The sequence below is a fragment of the Elephas maximus genome, chromosome 5 (assembly GCF_024166365.1).
Source record: "Elephas maximus indicus isolate mEleMax1 chromosome 5, mEleMax1 primary haplotype, whole genome shotgun sequence".
NCBI classification, from domain to species: domain Eukaryota; kingdom Metazoa; phylum Chordata; class Mammalia; order Proboscidea; family Elephantidae; genus Elephas; species Elephas maximus.
Window position 1 is genome coordinate 72,717,938 of NC_064823.1, and position 19,872 is coordinate 72,737,809.

The 19,872-nt window shown below is 42.1% G+C and overlaps 2 protein-coding genes across 2 annotated transcripts in view; both read left to right on the plus strand.

The window, feature by feature from the left end:
* HELQ (helicase, POLQ like) overlaps positions 1–19,872 on the plus strand; it is a 508,107-nt gene that overhangs the window by 137,455 nt on the left and 350,780 nt on the right. The window lies entirely within an intron of this gene.
* HPSE (heparanase) overlaps positions 6,731–19,872 on the plus strand; it is a 44,619-nt gene continuing 31,477 nt past the window's right edge. The window contains exons 1-2 of the mRNA XM_049885867.1: positions 6,731–7,072; positions 17,942–18,087. Of these exons, the coding sequence (XP_049741824.1) occupies positions 6,843–7,072; positions 17,942–18,087 (376 nt within the window). The 5' untranslated portion in view covers positions 6,731–6,842. The remainder of the gene's footprint in view (positions 7,073–17,941; positions 18,088–19,872) is intronic.

Here is a 19,872-nt window from a genome sequence, read left to right on the forward strand (position 1 = left end):
CTGACCTTTTGGTTAGCAACCATAGCACTTAACCACTATGCAACCAGGTTTTCCACCCAAAGATAAACATTGTATATTTTGAAATTTTTGATATTAGTCTTTTAAAGTCAGCGTGTAATTAGTTGCCACGGAGTTGGTTCTGACTCATGGTGACCCCATGTTTAGCAGAGTAAAACTGTGCTCCATAGGATTTTCAAGGGCTGAGTTTTTGGGAGCAGGTCATCAGACCTTTCTTCTGAGTGCCTCTGGGTGGGTTTCAGTTGACAGGCAAGCACTTAAGCACTTGCCCCACCCAAGGACTCCCAAGTAACTATGAATGAATGAATAAATAAATGAACAAACAAGCCAGGAACTAATCGTTTTGTTCAGGCTGAATGAAATATTACAGCTAGCCCAGGATACCTTCACCAGAATCACAGGGAGCTGGTGAGAAGCCACAGTGCCCCAGAGGAAGCAGGGATGTTGTTACCAGAAATGTGAAAAGAGATGCCAGATGGGCAGCAAGAATAAAAGCAAATATCTCCCCTTTAGCATTTTGGTTTTTATGCTAAGAATTATAGGGGGAGGGACAGATAAAGAGAATACAGAGGATAAAAAAAGGCATGAAGATTTAAAATCTATACTCTGAAAGCATTGATACAATTTTAGTGATGCATTAGATTTGGAGATAAGGCAGAGTGACAAGCATTACCCTCAAATTTCTGGCATAATTCATTGGGTAGAAGGTGTTGACATTTACTAAAATTAGGACTCTGGAGGATTATTTAAATGATGCCTTGGGAAAAGACCATGAGTGAATCTGGTTTGTCCAGGACTGTCCTGGGAACCCCCTCCCAGTTCTGGGCACACCTGGGTGGTTGGCCACTCCTATTTGAGATGCCTGTGAGACATCCAAGTGGAAATGTTAAGCAGACAATGGTGTGTAGGGGATGAATCCACAGAGGAAACCTCTGGACTGAAGAAAATGTTTGAGAGTCCATAGCATGGCGATGAGATTGAAGACAAAGGAGTGAATGAACTCACGTAGGCACTCATGTAGGCAAAGAGTAAGTAGGGAGAAAAACAAAGGGCTTTGAATAGAGTTCTGAGGAATTCCAACAGTTAGCAGTTGGTGTGTGGAGGAGAAGCCCCAGAGGAATATGAGAGATAGACCAGAAAATGAAGAAGTACATGAAAGGGAGGAATCAAATTGAGCAAGTTAACTTAACATTTATAACCTTTGCTTTCTACATATGAAAATTAGGATTATAGCAATATTTACCCTGCAATGTTGTTATGATGATAAATGATATCCACGTAACTATTGGACAAGTGCTGAATGTCTCAAATTCAGTATGTCCAAAGTGAACTGACAATCTTTCCACCTAAACCTGGTTCTCTACCACTGTTTTCTGGCCTCATGATTAGCACCGCCAGTGATCCATTCAACGATGCAAGTTAGAAATTCAGGGCTTATTCTATATACTGCCCTCTTCTTGGCCATTTAGAGAGAGCCAATCCAAGTCATGTTGATCTTATGAGTTTAGCTATTAATCTCTAAATATTAAAAATAAAAAACACTCTCGAACCCTTCTGTTCTGCATCCCTACCACCCTCACTCTATTCCAGGCTGTCCCATCTCTCGTCCAGATCTCAGTGACAGCCGCCTCTCTTCTGACCACATCTGCTTGCCCACCTTCTTCCCTTTATCCTCACTACAGTTTGTTGACCACTCCAACATATCCTTCAGACGAAATCTGGAGGCAAACAGTAACCAATTACAACGGTTCAGTCACTAATAGTAAACTCATTCTGTCTCAAGTACTGTTTCCTACACAGGCCACCTCCTTTATTAACTCCTCACTGAAGCCAACAAAGCAGGAAATACTTCATCCTACTTCAGAGCACTTCATTTCCTGAGAGGCTCCAATACTAGCTGACTCCTGATCAAAAGTCAGAACACAGTTGACTCTAGTCTACATATAATATTGTTGTTGTTGTTAGGTGCCGTTGAGTCAGTTCTGACTCATAGCGATCCTATGCACTACAGAACAAAACACTGCCTGGTCATGTGCCATCCTTACAATTGTTGTTATGCTTGAGCCCATTGTTGCAGCCACTGTGTCAATCCACCTCGCTGAGGGTCTTCCTCTTTTCCGCTGACCCTGATTTACCAAGCATGATGTCCTTCTCCAGGGACTGATCCCACCTGACAACATGTCCAAAGTATGTAAGATGCAGTCTTGACATCCTTGCTTCTAAGGAGCATTCTGGTTGTACTTCTTTCAAGACAGGTTTGTTCGTTCTATTGGCAGTCCATGGTATGTTCAATATTCTTCGCCAACACCACAATTTAAAGGTGTCAATTCTTCTCCGATCTTTCTTATTCATTGTCCAGCTTTCACGTGCATATGATGAGATTGAAAATACCATGGCTTGGGTCAGCACACCTTAGTCTTCAAGGTGACATCTTTGCTTTTCAACACTTTAAAGAGGATGTTTGCAGCAGATTTATCTAATACATCTTTTGATTTCTTGACTGCTGCTTCCACTGGTGTTGACTGTGGATCCAAGTAAAATGAAATCCTTGACAACTTCAATCTTTTCTCCACTTATCGTGATGTTGACTATTGGTCCAGTTGTGAGGATTTTTGTTTTCTTTAGGTTGAGGTAGAATCCATACTGAAGGCTGTGGCCTTTGATCTTCATTAGTAAGTGCTTCAAGTCCTCTTTACCTTCAGCAAGCAAGGTTGTGTCATCTGCATAACAAAGGTTGTTAATGAGTCTTCCTCCAATCCTGATGCCCCATTCTTCTTCATATAGTTCAGCTTTTTGGATTATTTGCTCAGCATACAACATATAATATTAGACTAGGATATCTCCTTGCTGTCTCCCCACTCAACCCCATTACAATTTCCTTTGCTAGAACTTTCTCTTCTCTGTCCCGTGTTTGTCAAGTCTTTCTGCTGCTTACATTGTTTATTCATTCAGTTTACTTTATTAAGCGTTTTTGGCACTAGTATGATTAGAAGGGTTTTCCAGAACCTTGATCACTTCAGAGACAGGTGACCAAATCTGGGCAGATGCCTTTCTCTGGGGACTTTTGAATAATCCATCAGCCTACAGCACAGTACTGAGCTGTCTTCCTACCTGGTTATTGTGTGTGACTACAATCTATATCTATAGAGAAATGCACATCCATCTTCTATAGACAGGACTCTATACAACAAAATAAACAGAACGTTCAAAGATTGCCTTTTAAAAATACAAATTTGATTATGTCACATCCCCATCTCTGGCTTAAAGCTGTTTCAATAACTTCCCATTGCTCAAAGAATACCACAAAGCCCTGCACTGGTGGCCCGTTTCTATGCTCCCCTGACTCTCTCTGATCCTTCTCGCAATTCTCTTGTTCTCATGTTCCCTCATGCCCCAGGATCTTTGCACATGTCATTATCTTAGCCTTGAATGATTTCCTCCTATCTTTGCCTAGTTCTTTATTTTATTTTTTTGGTGAAAAGGTACACAACAAAATGTGTGCCATTTCAACAAATTTTATATGTACAATTTAGTGACATTGTTTAAATTCTTCCAGTTGTATAACCATTCTTGTTATTCTTTTTCAAATTATTCCACCACCATTAATGTAATCTCACTGCCCCCTACGATTCTTATCTAATCTTTTGAGATGCTGTAGTCAATTTGATACAGCATAGATAATTCTTTGAAAGAGCACAATGCTCAAGGCAGACATACTTAACCCAGTGCCATTGATAAGGTTCAACTGTTGATGGTTCAGAGCAGACCTCAGGGGATAGTTTTTGTTTGAGGTAACCTTGGAGCAATAGTTTCAGGTGTTTATCCAGCATGAATGGCTCTAGAAGGCCTAGAGCCGATTAAGACGTGCATTCCATTTCCTCCTCTGATTCCTGTCTCTCCTTCTTCCTCTTCTGCTCCAGGTGAGTGTAGATCTATTGTAGTTTGGATGGCTTCTTGCCAGCTTTTAAGACCCCAAGCACTAAGCAACAAACTGCTTAGTTACTTTCTACTCATATTTCAGATCTCAACTCAAGTGTCGCCTCCTAAGGAACTACCCCCTACTCTGAACATCTTCTCTGGAGCACCTACCATAATTGCAATTTTACTTTTGTGTGATTTTTTAAATATGGTCTTCCTCCCCAGTAAGACTGGAAGTTCCAGAGTGCAGGGACAATTCCTGCTTACTGATTATTATCGCCTAGCTCAGTGCTTGGCAAGTGGTAGCCACACAGTGAATATGTGAATGAATAGATGAATAAATGAACATGTAAAAGCGCCTTGATAAACAGTATGTACTCAATAGCTGTTAGCTTCCTTATTTCTAGCCCTACTTAGAAATCAAATCCCGTTCCCACTTCTCTAATGCCAAATGGTAAAGACCAATTGCAGTCAATCTCAAATCAACGTATCTACTCTATTTCCAACTGCACATGCAGTATTTCTTCCTGACCCTAACCATCTGGAGTTAAGTCAGATCTCAAAAGTCAAAAGGCACAGTCCTTCAGACTGCCAAGTCTGCGTAAGACTTCAGAAGCCAGTCACAAGTTGGGAGTTTCCACAACACCCTCACTTCTGACCTGCTGCCTACAAATTCAGGATTTTCCTACTACTCCTTCAGGATACCAGCCACAAACTCAGGTCTCCTCCAGGACCCCTCCACTTCTGACCTGCTGGCTTTCACTACTCCCTCAGGTTTGATAATTTGCTACAATGACTCACAGAACTCATGGAAAGCACTATACACACGATTACAGCTTTATTCTAGTAAAAATAATACAAAAGAAGAGACACATATGGTGAGGTTGTGGCGGCTTTCTAACTTGGAGTTTTCATGTCCCAAAAAGCAACACGCTGTCCTCCACATACATCAACGTCTATCACCAACCAAGAAGTCCCTGGAGCTTCCATGTCCAGAGACTTTATTGGGCCTCATCATATAGGTATGATTGATTGAACTCAACTTTCAGTTCCCTCCCCCAAAGAAGTCAGGCTGATATCACATGGTGGGCCTTTCTGGCCTGGTTAGCCCCCACCAGAGAGGACCTCATTAGCATAAACTCCTTGGTCATTGGGGAAATTCCAAAGTTTTAGAGGTTATCTCTCAGGAACCAAGGACAAAGATAAAATTATTTGAGTAAAGTTAAACCATTTACCCTACAAGTCCCTAGCACCTATTTACTTTTACTTTATCCATGTTTTAGAGTATAGTTTGATCACCAAAATATTAAAACTAAAACTTAACTTTAGTATGTCATAACCCAGTACTTAAAGCAACACACTATGTATGCTGTTTACAGAGTCTGGAGGTAACCAGTCATGCCAAAGAGTTCTGCTTGCACTTAGGGATGTTCATACCAGGAAAATCTTAATTATCCTCATTTTACATATGAGGACCCAATTCACACTTGAGACATTAACTTATCCTAGTGTCAGAACTGAGACATGAATGCAGTTACACAACCCTGAGCAGATGGCAGCTTGTCTCAGTTGAAATGTAACTTCCTCAAGTAAGCTTTCCCTGAACCTGCAGGTGCTGAAGTCTCCCATGACACACTCTCACAGTACCCTGAACTTCGTAGAACTCAGCACATCTGCTATTATTGTGACTGTTTGCTCAATGTTAGCCTCTTCTGCTACATTGTAAACGCCATGAAAGCAGAGTTGAAGTCTGTGTTGTACATCTCAATTCCGACACTTGAACAAGTTAATGTCTCATGTGCAAAATGGGTCCTTATGTAAAATGTTAACATGTAAAATGAGGATCCCCAAAATGAGGATAATACGCACTTTTCAGGGTTGTTGTGAGAATGAAGAGATAATATAGGTAAAACACCTCTCACTAATCAGTTGCCTTTGAATTGATTCCAATTCATGGTGAACCCCATGTGTGTCAGAGTAGAACTGTGCTCCACAGGATTGTCAATGGCTGATTTTTCAGAAGTAGATGCCCAGGCCTTTCTTCCAAGGTGCCTCTGGGTGGACCTGAACCTCCAATCTTTTGATTAGCAGCTCAGCGTGTTAATAGTTTGCAAATGCGCTAACTGTATGTTATATATTAACACACGCATCAAAGGCAAACAGGAAAAGCAGAAGATAAATGTACAGCAGGGACAATCCACAAACGCTCCAAATTCAAGGGGCAGTCACGACCACACACTGTATGAGGGCTGGCTTGGTCTCTGGATTTCAGATGTTGGAGCACCTGACATGTTTTCATGAGAACTTGATAAGGAATTTTTGGTGGCAGATCTCTTTCTAGCTCTACTTTAGCAGGTGCAGGCAAAATTAAGATGCCTGGGACACAGCCCTCTGGCCAATGGACACATGGTCAATCAGATTTTGGCAGTCTCAAGTGACAAACATGTGTTTATAAGCCAGATGGGAGGGGAAACCACGAATGTCCAATTGCAGGCATTAGTTGAGGGTGGGAAGAGGGAGACATAATGTCACCTGGACGGGACCTGAAAGAGGGAGACTGGCACAGAGTCACTGTGTATCCTGAAGGCCAATCCAGGATGCTCACCGCTCATGCCCGGGCACTCCTTGGGCGCTTGGAACTGGGCCATCTCAGCAACCTTCAAATGGGTGTGGGTGACTTCCTAAGTGGACATGACCGCAGCCGAGGGGAAAGCCAGCAAGGAAGTGGGAGTAACTGCAGGGGGAGGGCGGGGCGTGGAGGACAGGGAGCAGTGGGAGGGATGTAGGGGAGGAGCGGAGGGGTGGAGGCGAGGAGGAAAGGGAGCAGCGGCTAGGCGGGAGGAAGTGCGCGAGGTCTGCCTTCTCACTCGCGGCCGCTTGTGGGGCGGTAGCCAGGTGACCCCGCGATGCTGCTGAGCTGGAAACCCTGGCTGCCGCTGCCGCCGCAGCTGCTGCTGCTCCTGGGGACGCTCGGTCCCCTCTGCCCGGGCGCCCTGGCGGGACCCGCGCAGGCCGAGGACATCGTGGAGCTGGACTTTTTCACTGAGCGTCCGGTACACCTGGTGAGCCCTGCCTTCCTGTCCTTCACCATTGACGCCAACCTGGCCACGAACCCGCAGTTCCTCACCTTCCTGGGGTAAGCGCCGACCTCCCGGGCCCCGTCTCCTCTCCTGTCCTCCTGACGCCTACACCCGCCCTGCCAACCTGAGCTGAAATAACTTCACACTCCGCCTCGGGAACCTCCCCGCTTCTCTCTTCCTCTCCACTGACTCTCTCTAGGGACGCCCACTCCCAAACCGCCCTTTCCTTCCTCCATTCATTCAAGAGCAAGAGTGGGCTGAACGCCTCCAAAAACCAAACCTTTGCTGCCCATTCAGATTCATAGCGACCCTATACCTACCCGACCCGACCCTATAGGACAGAGTAAAACTGCCCTGGAGGGCTTCCAAGGGGAGGATGGTGGACTCGAACACTGCCGACCTTTTGGTTAGCAGCTGAGCTCTTAACCACTGCGCCACAACGCCTCCACAATGGCTGGGTATTAAGAGGAAATTTGGTAAAGAACTGCCCACCTGCCTCGGCCTCGCGTCAGGGGGCGGCACCCCACTAAATGGACCTGGGCAGCTGTGAGAGCTTGAATTTGCTGCTCAGTGTAGGGACAAAATTTTGCATCAGGCTTCCGTCTTTTGAACTCTGTTAGGCTGATTAAAAAAAATAAAAGTCAGATGGAGAAGTTCTCAACGTTACTCCTTTTATTTAAAAAACCAACCAACCAACCAACCAACCAGAACTACGTACTAAATAAACGAAGCCTAGGAGACTATTGCAGTGACTTACAGAGCCCTAAGAAAAAGGTAATTATCCAAATGAAGCTGCAATATGTAGCACTCTTTAACAGTTGTGATTTTTTTTGTTTTTTCTCACCCGAGGAAGACCCTGGTGCAGGTTATGGCCCCTACCCGGGTGTGCTCTGGCTGACTCCAAGGTAGTCGTGGGGTGAGGGTGGGGGGCCTGGGCCTGGGGGGAGGCTGCAGGGAGAGGCTCCAGTACCTCCAGGGATGGACACTTCTCAACCGGCCCTGGCAGACGAGAATCTCGAGAATCTCGGTTGTGGAAACTTAGATGCTGCCCTTCTTGTGCCAACGCTGTTAGCTGCCATTGCTAATTTTCATCGTTTATTCTGCAAATAAAGCGGGCAGCCTAGTAGTTAAGAGCTTGGAAGTCATAACACCCCGGCTTGATTCTCAGCTCTGCCAAAGCTGAGTGACTAGGTTTTTACAGGTTGCTTGGCAATCGCAAGCCTAAATTTTTTCATCGGTAGAATGGAACTTCTAAAACTTACCTGGTAGGATTGCTACGAGATCTGACGATGTAATAAGTACCTAGTACAGTGTTTGACAGAGTAAAGTGTTCAAATCTAAATTTAAGCTAACTGAGCATTTCTGGGATATGGTGAGAATTTGCTAACCATTCACCAGTTCTCTGTGTCTTGTGGCAGTGGGGAGAGAATTTCCTGGTGGAGAGGAGTCCTCAATTTTTGTCCTTCTCTTAGTGATGGGAAGTGCTGAAATACGGGCTCCAGATCTGAGGACTCCAGGGCTAGCTTGGTGGTAGGGGAGGATGATGGGGAAGAGTGGGTCTGAGGTGCCTTCCTCCAAACAGAGATTCAGTAATGTCCATTTATGAAATGTGAGAACTAAGTCCTCTTCTGCTACAGCACCCAGTATGTACTCCCCTGACTCCCTCCATTCCAGGAAGGGCATTTGGGGTTTCCTCCCTAGAGAAATAAGTGCAAAAGAAGAAATCGTGTATGACTTTCAGGGTCCAGGCCCGATCACTCTCCAGTCAAGTTCATCAGGTGACTAGCACTCCATACCCCAAACACAGACACACATACAGAGCTTCCAGTTTGCAATGTAATTTGCTCTTCTTAAAGCATGTCTCTTAATATCCTACTAAAAAGAAAAAAAAAAAAAAAACAGTTACTGTTGAGTGGATTCCAACTCATAGCAACCATATAGGGTAGAGTAAAACTGCTCCATTGAGTTTCCAGGGAGCAGCTGGTGGATTCAAAGTGCGACCTTTCAGTTAGCAGCAGAACGCTTAAACACTAGCGCCACCGGGGCTCCTAATATCCTATAGTACTTCCTCTTTTTTTTTCTAACCCCTTATTTTTTAAAGACTGGAGGATAATGAAAAACCAAGAGAGTATAGCATGCAACTAGATAATCTGATTTACAAAACGCAGTTTATTCCTATTCATATGGGCCTCCCGCCCAGACTGGCTCTGGACCCTCTGCAGGCCCCTTCCCATGGCAGAGGCTGTATTCTATGCCTGCTCCCTGGGAGTGTCTGCAAGCACATCGACATATTCCCTGCTGACACCTAAAAGACTGCAGATCAAAGAGCTGTGGGAACACCCTCTCCTCACCTAAGACCAAGCTTCCAAACTCTGGCGTGAAGCTCCATTTCCCTAGGACGGTTAGCACTGTGCCGAGAGTAGAAGACTCCAGTCTCACAGGATCAAACTAAATTGAGTATCTGTTCACAGGAGCAAATATGAGATGGGTGCTACTTTTGTTACAGTTCCTCAAAGGTGAAGATATTTGGGTGACATAATTTAGATGCAAGGATGGCAAGAGCTGAGCAGATAAAAGCTGAAGTGATGAGGAAGGAGAAGGTAACTCAAATGGATGACAGTGAACCCTTGTCATGCGCCAGACCTTGTTCTCAGCACCTCATAGATACTAACTCACTTATTCTTTGCTACCAAACTGTGAAGTGAGCACTATTCTTATCCCCATTTTAAAAATGAAGAAATTGAAGCTCAGAAAGATTAAATAACTTGCCCATGGTCCTCCAGCTAGTAAATGCAGCAGCCAGTGTTTGAACCCAGATACTCTGATGCCAGAGGTAACAGTACACAAAAAGAAAGTAAAGCAATTTATATTTTTTTAATTATTATTTCAGAACAGGTTTTTTTTTTTTTTTTTACTACTGTGCATATATATATATATGTATGGAAACCCTGGTGGCGTAGGGTTAAGTGCTACAGATGCTAACCAAGAGGTTGGCAGTTCAAATCCGCCAGGCGATCCTCGGAAGCTCTATGGGGCAGCTCTACTCTGTCCTATAGGGTCGCTATCAGTTGGAATCGACTTGACAGTACTGGTTTTTTTTTTTTTTAATATATATAACACAACATTTGCCAATTCAACATTTAATTTATATAATTTTTAAAGAAAACAGGGTAGAGTCTGGTAGAAAAAGGTTGTACAGAAACAAATCGAGAAGAAACATTGACGTGAGAGAATAAGGGCCCAAACCTCTAAGGTACTTCAAAGGAGGCCTAAATAAATTTAATCTGATGGCATGATTCTGCCTTCCCACAATGGCAAACAGGTTTTTTCACATTTGCAACTAGAGAACATAGAGCATACAAAGCTTATATGCCAATGCTAGAAAAATCTAAGATTAGAAATAAGCATCTTTTCAACTTGCCCTCTTCCCAGAGGTAACTAATCAATAAACCAATCAAAATACTTCCTAAAACTGTATGCAGAGCCCCAAAAAGGCCTCGGTCTTCAATGATGGGAAGCTTTACATCAGTGCTGCCCAATAGACATAACGCGAGCCTCATATGCAAGCCACATATGGAATGTTAAATTTTTTTAATAAACCCGTTGCTGTCAAGTCAATTCTGACTCACGGTGACCCTATAGATCAGAGTAGAACTGCCCCATAGAGTTTCCAAGGAGCGCCTGGTGGATTTGAACTGCCAACCTTTTGCTTAGCAGCCATACCACTTAACCACTACACCACCAAAAGTAAAAAGAAATAAGAAATAGGGGAAATTAATTTTAATAATGTATTTTATTTAATAAAATCTATCCAAAATATTATCATTGCAATGTGTAATCAGTTACAAAGCATTATTTATGAGATATATAAAATTTTTTTGTACCAAATCTTTGCTATCCAGTGTGTATTTTACACTTAAAGTACCTCAATTCAGACTAGCCACATTTCAATGGCTCAATAGCCACATGTGGCCAGTGGCTGCCATATTGGACAGTGTAGCTCTAGATTTTAATTAAGTCACGGTTAACCAGTACAAGGTAAAACTATGTAAGCACTGAGTCAGCTGTAGAGAGCTTAAGTATTACAGAGCAAAGGTGGTACTTAGCAGCAATGATAGTAATAAAAATGCAGTTGTGCTTGCTATTCTTAACAATTTGCTTATTTTTCTTCAGCAAAGTTCATCTCTCTGCCAATTCAATAAAAATTTATTAATAATAATTTTCAATAATCAGATTTCTACATCTTTATTGACAAAGTTGCTTTTCATCTTTGGAAAAGCACTTATTTTCAGTGTTAAATACATATTTTCATGACCAACATTGGAAAGAGCCAGGCCCTTCGTATGCCTTATGCTGACAGAAATATCCTTGGCCAAAGAGAAGCGAACTGAGAACAATCACAAGCCCTAGACTCACATTTTTTACCCCCAAGAAGTGCTCCCCTCCCTCCCACATGGAGCTCCCATTCCCCCTGCCCATGCACACCTTTTCACTGTGCTGCCTGGAGCTCTTTGTGCAGTAAGTGCTACCCTCTTCACACAGTATTCCCTCTGCCTACTTGTTCTAGGAAAACTTGGCTTTTTAATGAAGACACTTTCCCCCTGTAGCCCTTTTGAGTAAAGATTGCATGTTGTCCCGGACTACAACCCTTTTCTCACTTTCCCTGAGCATCTTGTAGATGATTGTTTACTGCTTCGACCCCCAGAATGCGGTAGTTCAAATCCCTTTCTGCCGTGTTACCTTCGGCAAATTACTTAGCCTCCCTTTCCTTCAGGTTCGTCGTTTGTTAAATGAAGACAACGATGCCTACCTCATCGGGTTGCCTGGGGGATTAAGTGCAATGATATATGTAAACTGCCAAAAACATTCAATTCAGACTAACCTGATGCATGTTAGAGAGGATCGCCCTGACTCCACTCTAAGGCTCTCTGACACCATTATCTGCCTCTTGTCCTATGGTCGTTGTCTCTGTGCTCTGATCCTTTCATTCTCAATTCTTGTTGATTAAAAAGTGGCACTTATCTCATAGTCACCTCTCCACCCTCCAAGTCCTTTCATTATCTTAGATGACTTCAAGTTCACCTGGATAAACTGCCTCTCAGTTTTTGGCCTTCACATTTTTTTGATGACCTTCCACTCCATGCTCAACTGGAGCCAGCTTGCACCACCTTGTAAGATGTACGCATTTCTTCACAACTCCTCATTCAGTGACATCCTACTGGTACCTTGAAATCAGCCACGGTGGAAATAGTTACACCATGGAAATTGGCAAATGCAAAAAAGCAGGGCACTTCTTTTCTGAGAGCCATCCTACCAGCACGCACTGCCTCATTCCATTTTGACCACCTAAAGCTATGCCTCACCTTGACTATTTCCATCACAGAGAACCTTTCAACAGCTGAAATCTTAAATGCAGAATCCCACCCTTGAACTGCAAGTCCCTACCCTCCTAGCTCTTTTTCCCTTACCACACCGTTTTATAAGTACCTCCACTGAACATTTTACTAACTCCTCATCTCTCTCTTTCTTCCATAGCTGACTTGCACTTCTTGATTTATCACAGGAACTTTTTGTGATAATATTCCCAACTCCCTACCCCCTGTTCTTCCTGCTAAAATCTCAAACCTGGTTTAGTCTGATTATATTTTCCCTCCTTGGAATCTACAGGATGGCCATAAAGTCTGGAATCAGAAAATATTATTTAATCATAAATTGTAATGCATCTTAGTAAACCACGTTTGGAGCCCTGGTGGCACAGTAGTTAAGAGCTCAGCTGCTAACCGAAAGGTCAGCAGTTCGAATCTACCAGCCACTGCTTGGAAATGCCTTGCGGCAGTTCTACTCTGTCCTGTAAGGTCACTATGAGTCGGAATCAACTCAACAGCAGTGGGTAACCACGTTTATGTGTTTGCCCCTGTTTCTAGTCTTAGTCGTCACACTGTATAGCTGGCCTATTGAGCTCTTGGAGGAAAAAATCTCAGGGCCATATAGATTGATGTTATACTGGAAATTCTTGGCTTCAGACTTACTTCACCCTTAGTGCTACCCCTTAACTCTTAATTTCCCTGACTCTCTTATTCTCTCCTTTCTTCAAAACTCTAATCCCACCTCCACCCCCATCACTCTTAGATTAGGACCCAATTTTTGCTTCCCAAGGAAAATGAAGTCACTAGACAGGAACTTCCTATTCTTCCTGCCATCCAGCCTGCGGACATGCCATGTCTTTGTCCACCTGCCTTCCTTCCTCTTGTCTCAGACCAGTCCTGTCACCTTTTCTCTGGATATCATGCCCTCCTTCCTCCTCAGGACTTTGCTCTATCAATCATCTCTTTTCTAGATCTTTAGTTTCTCCCTTTTTATTGTCTTCTTCCTCTCAGTATAGAAACATCCACAAGTCTCTCCCATCTCACACACCTCCCTGCACACCTGCCTCTGTAGTAACTGCCCTATTTCTCTCCTCCTCTTCATAGGCATCCCTATCGCCCATTCCCTCCGCATTCCACCCACATGGTGTCACCACCGTTGTGTCACTAAAACCAGTCTCTCCAACTGGTTTGGTTGCTATATCCAATGAACACTTTCTTGTTTGATTTGTTGGCAGTATTTGGCATGGTTGACAGTATTTGGCATGGTTGAAGCACTTTCTCATTCCTTCGAGTCTGTGTCAATTCCATTTCCTGAGGTTTCTCCTATACCTCTGACAGATCTCAGTCTTTTTTTCTGGCTTGTCTTAAATGTTGATGTTCCTCAGAATTCTGACCTAGGGCTTCTTTTCACCCCACATGGTCTCCTAAGTGGTCTCACCCATTTCCATGGCTTCAATTACTATTCGTGGAGCGGTGAGCTGGGAAGTGTTTAACAACTGGCTCTCTGGGAGTGGGAGGACTGATTTGTGGTAGTTGTTGATTTCTGTGGTGTAAGTAGTCCCATCATGGCTGACTTCAACTCCCCACATTTTAACAACTGGCTCATAAAATTTCTCAAAATTTAACAATTGGCTTTCACAAGCTGATGTGAGCTGGTACAAGCTGGCTCCAACACACCTTTCGTGTCAGACATAAACAGCTTATTTTTGCACAAAAAGGTAAAATAAAAATAACCTGCAGACTTTTTCCCCTCAACAAACTGCTCCAGAAATGGAATATCTGCAGCTGCTTTTATGGTTTCCTTTGTTGCTTCCATATCACTGTGATGGTGTTATTTTTTTCTTTTCTGTTTCCTGTATGTGATTGAAATATTGCACCTTTGATCAATTTTGTTTTTGTGATATTTTATAGCTATTTTAAATCTGGTTTTTCTCAGAGTTCATCAATAGTGTATTCTCACAGCAAGAAAAAGTTCCATTGCAAAGGAGACAAGCAAAAATATCCTTAATATCAATGTTTTGAAACAGGTGATTTCCCTTGACTTGACAGCAGCCGCAGCACTGGGTTTTAATTGTACTCAGAAAACAGACTTTGTCTGACCCCACTTGCCCTTTTGTCAGGCTGGACTTACTTGTTCATTCAGTTAACAAATATTTATTAAGTGCCAGCAGCATGCCAGGCAGTTATCTAGGTGCTGAGGAGACTCTGGTGAGTGAGATAGACAAGGTCCCTATTCTCATCTGGAGCAGGGCTGGGAACGGGAGAGGTAATACCAAGGAAACAAAGAAGAAGCTAATTTCAGAGAAGGGTGAATGTTACATGATATGATGGCGGAAGATCCCTGGGTGGCTTTGTACTCGACTACTAACCTAAAAGTTTGGAGTTCAAACCCATCTATCTGCACCATAGAGGGAAGGCCTAGTGATTTGCTTCCAAAAAGAATACAGCCAAGAAAGCCCTATGTAGCAGTTCTTCTCTATAACACACAGGGTCACCATGAGTCAGAATTGACTTAAGAGTAACAGGGTTGGTTTTTTTGGAATGTGGTGGAGAAGTTGCTGCATGATGCAAACAGTTAACACACTTGGATGCCAACTGAAAGAGGTTCAAGTCCACCCAGAGCCACCTCAGAAGACAGGCCTGGCAATCTACTTCTGAAATATAAGTCACTGAGCCAAGTTCTACTCTGACACACATGGGGTCTCCATGAGTCAGGATCCAGTCGGGGCAACTGGTTAATGTGATGGGGAGTCCCAAGGTGGTACAGTCAATACTTGCCTCCGGGAATCAGGCTCTGGGTCTCAGGCATCTGACTCAGGCCAGGGACATCTTGTGATATCGTGGCTCCTTTTTCCCAGATGCTAGTTTCCTTCCCCATGATTGATTATGGAGTGGACTATTGTGATTCATAGTGTTTTTACTGGCTGATTTTTAGAAGTAGATTTCCAGGCCTTTTTTTCTAGTCCTTCTTCGTGTGGAAGCTCTGCTGAAACCTGTTTAGTATCGTAGCAATGTGCAAGGCTCCAATGACAGACAGGAGGTAGCTGTGTATGAGGCACGTTGGCCAGGAATTGAACAAAGGCCTACTACATGGAAGGCAAGAATTATACCACTGAACCACCAAAAAAAAAAAAAAAAAAAAAATGGCCCCTATAATTTAAGTATTATGTGCTTATGGAAAACTTATAAAATACTAACAAGTAATAGAAAAGACTTTATCACTCATCTCACCACACAATCATGACCACTGTTATCAATCTGTTTTTCTCCTTCCGTAGATATTATTTTCATTGTTGATATCACGTGATGTGTATAGTTTTCTTTGTTTGTAGCAATGTGGAAACAGCTTCCTTCTTCCTTAGTTGAGTTAGCATTTCTGTTAAAATTTCAAGTGGCTTTGAGGATTCCATGACACATGCCATCTTCCTAGAATTCTTTGGCATTGTCAGGTATTTCAGCCAGAGTGGATTCCAGGATGATAACATTTCTGAAGTCTCACTTTGTGTCCATCTCCTAGTACCAGGGCTTGTAATACTTTTAGAGGCCCATGAAAATATTTTGATTTCTTTTAAGATCAGAAGAAAATGAATTTTTAGGCCATAGAAACTGTTTTAATGTATAATATTAACATATTCATCTTTATACCAATGCAGTCATAAAATAAAATTTTACTAGTTTTTGAGGAGGAAGGGGCCTTTGAAGGCAAAAGTATCTAGGAGTCAAAGCCACAATGCAGCTCTTCCTTGTGCATTTAAATGCTCTCAACTCACAAACCAAAAAAAAAAAAAAAAAAAAAAATGGTGAGGAGGAATCACTGCAGTTTTAAATGCAGAAGACCTATCCTTTGGTCAATTACTATCTTTAAAGTTCTCTTTCTTAAGCATAAACACAGAGAGCTTCTGGAAATTTCACTTAAAAAAAAAAAAAAACCTGTTGCCACGGAGCCTCTAGGACAGAGTAGAACTGCCCCACAGGGTTTCCAAGGCTGTAATCTCTACGGAAGCAGACTGCCACATCTTTCTCCTGCAGAGTGGTTGGTGGGTTTGATCTGCCAACCTTTCAGTTAGCAACTGAACCCTTAACCACTGCATCAGCAAACCAAAAAACCCATTGATGTCGAGTCAATTCCAACTCATAGTGACCCTATGAGATGGAGTAGAACTGCCCCATAGGATTTCCAAGGAGTGGCTGGTGGATTCAAACTGCTGACCTTTTGGTTAGCCTCCAAACTCTTAACCACTGCACCACCAGGGCTCCACTAGGGCTCCTTAATATATAGTTAAGCAAGAGCACATCTTAAAAATTTTAATTTTCGGTCAGGGTCTTTCATTTCTAGGATGTTAAGAAGTATTGGCAATTGGATAGTCCTCCTGGAATAATTTTCAAATTCAGAATAAATCCATATGTAAACTGATTCATTGAGACATTCCGAGAACTATGCAGCTTTGGTTTTATGTGTTTTAAGGGCATTCCCAGAAGCGATAAGGAAGTGTTGGCCAGGATCGTGTGTGCAAAACTTCAGAAATGTGTAGCAAGTATTCTTGTCACCTGGGTCTTGTTACCCAAGTTTTGCAGTTTAGATATTTATGTACAACTTCATCTTTCCAAGGGAAGGGACCATAGTTCTAATTCCATTCCATAGCATTTGGTACCCTTCCAAGCACATAATAGGCACCTACTGGAAACATTTTTGGCTTGGCAGGACATACATTTAGAATTGCTCAAACTGGAGGTGTTGATGATAGGAATTAGAATCTAATACATAATTCCAAGTCATTTAACTTAAATTCAAAAGGATTATCTTTCTTGGAATTAGGTCCAGTCCTGAGCAATTTGCAAAAATATACGGCATATCCACTGAGCTTTCTAAAAGAAAAATGGTGCGATCTAATGGTTACCAGTTGGCACCACAGTGAAGAAGGCCTCCAGATCTGCTCTTCATAATAATTACTATTTCTGTTGTAAATCTAAAGAATTCCATTTCTAAAAAGTGACTGTAATTATGTCTAAGAGACAACAAAATTGGACTGGCAAAAAAAAAAAAAAAATCAGTCTGACTTCATTTGCTTCAGCCAGTACCATGGGAGGTACCAGAAGCTTTGGTCTGGCACTCATGTCTTATTCAAGTGATGTCAGATGAAGTAATTTATGAACTTCTCTGGAAATACAAATTTTTGAAGACTATTTTTCAAAAGAGACAATCATCACTCAGTTTTTACCTCCTTATCTCTCTTTCCTTTCCAGCATAAAAGCATATGGCTTTTTTTTTTTTTTAAAGTACTGAATACTATCCTACTTGTCAAATATAAACTCTTTCCAGAGTTCCATGTTGCTTTTAGGTGCCTAGAAGAACAACCTTGTAATTAGAAAGATTCAAAAGGAGATTCTCCCTTTATAGCAGTATTATTTCATATATGAAATATTTTTCTTCTATTTGTCTTCTTCAGACAACTGGATATTAAAAATTAGATCCACCAAGGGAGAAAGGAGTCAAAATATTTCACTGGATTGTCTTGGTGGAAAAAGTAATTTTAACTTGTTGCTTGTCTTCAACGACAGTTCTTCAAAGCTTCGCACTTTGGCCAGAGGCTTGTCTCCTGCATACCTGAGATTTGGTGGCTCCAAGACGGACTTCCTAATTTTCGATCCAAAGAAAGAACCAACCTTTGAAGAGAGAAGTTACTGGCAGTCTCAAGTCAATCAGGGTGAAATTTTATAAATACTTATCTACATATATTTTAATTAACCTGAGTCAGTGATTGGAGTGGTTAGAGAAATAGGTTATTGTTCACACCTAACAATTAATGGAAACCCTGGTGGCGTAGTGGTTAAGCATTTGGCTGCTAACCAAAAGGTCATTAGTTCAAATCCACCAGCCACTCCTTGAAAACCCAATGGGGCAGTTCTACGCTGTCCTATAGGGTTGCTATGAGTTGGAATTGACTTGACAGCAATGGGTTTGGTTTTTTGGTTAACAATTAATACTTAGGTGCCTCCAAATGACCTTCAGAGGTACCTAAACAAAAGATGGAAGCAGTGGGCAGGTTTCCTCATAATGTTTTCTTAATTTTAAGACCTTATAAAAAAGGTGTGCTGAGCAAGAATGAAAGTTAATTGTGCTGTAAAATAAAACAATGACTGTAGCTGAAGGAGAGAGCTGTGTAGAGGGAACATATTGGGCAGAAATGGGTCAAACTAAAGAGGGTATTTTCAGCTGAAGACACAGCAATGGATCAAAGCACATTTATCCTGGAAATAGAGTGTGGATGAAAGGTATAACAATGGAATGTGGAGAAATACACTGCTTCTAAGAATGGATTTTAAGACTATTTGTTGGGCAGTGGTTCTCCAACTTTGTTGACTATGTGTAATCACCTGGGGTGCTTTTGAATTTTGAGAGTTGTGGGCTTCACTCTTCGTTGTTGTTAGCTGTCATTGAGTTAGCCTCTGACTCATGGTGACCTGATGTGCTGCAAAGTCGACTGCTCTAGAAGGTTTTCTTGGCAGTAATTTTTATGGAAGCAGTTCCCTAGGCCTTTCTTCTGTGGTGCTGCTAGGTGAGTTCAAGCTTCCAGCCTTTGGGTTAGCAGCTGATCACAAACCTCTTGTGCCACCAGGGCTTCACCCTTAGGTTCCAATTTTAACAAGCTCCTCAGGTGATTCTGATTTTAGAAGGCTAGGCCTCACCTGAGAACCCTGTCCTAGGGAGTCCCAAGAATTTGCCTTGCGTCTTTCTAAGTGTTATTCAGACATCAAATGGAAGTTCATTTGTAATAAAAATAATAAATATTTTTATTATTGCTAGAAATAAAATATTATTTAAATTATTTTAAAATATTTAAAATATTAAATACCATTTAAAAGATTGTATGTACCATTTAATTATGTGTGTACCATGTACATATTAATAATATTTCATTAACTCATATATTAAGTATTTTTTTTAGGAAAGAAGAAGTAGTTAGAACAGCTAATCAGCTGATCAGAATAGTAATTGGAAAAAATAGGAAAAAAGCAGAGTAACTTGAATAAGTTGGAAGCAATTTATGTTTAGATTTGGCTCTTTCCCACCAGTCACATGCTTTCAAAAGACCTCTTAAGCAGGAAACTGTCCTTTGCTCATCAGTCTCCTTCATCCTGTGTGGGTTCACTGGAATTATCCTAGTGCCTCTGAAACATCCTTTCTGAGCACAGGGATGATTGAGGCTGCCAGAAAGCCAGAATGTGCATCTTCCCAGAAAGGAAGTCACTGGCCGGTTCAGCCGGCCCTGGCAGTGAGTGTGGGCAGCCCTACTGTTTTATGATAAAGAAACCTAGTCTGCCTGACAGGACAGAGGCAGGTTTTCCAGATCTGCCTGTTGTGATCCCAGAATCTTTGATGATACCAAATTTAAAGGGAAAAAAGTCAACATTTCTGGGCCTACCTTTCATTATGATGAGAGGAAATTACCAAAAAGCAGATGTAGTCCAGGTACAGTAAAACTGGAACC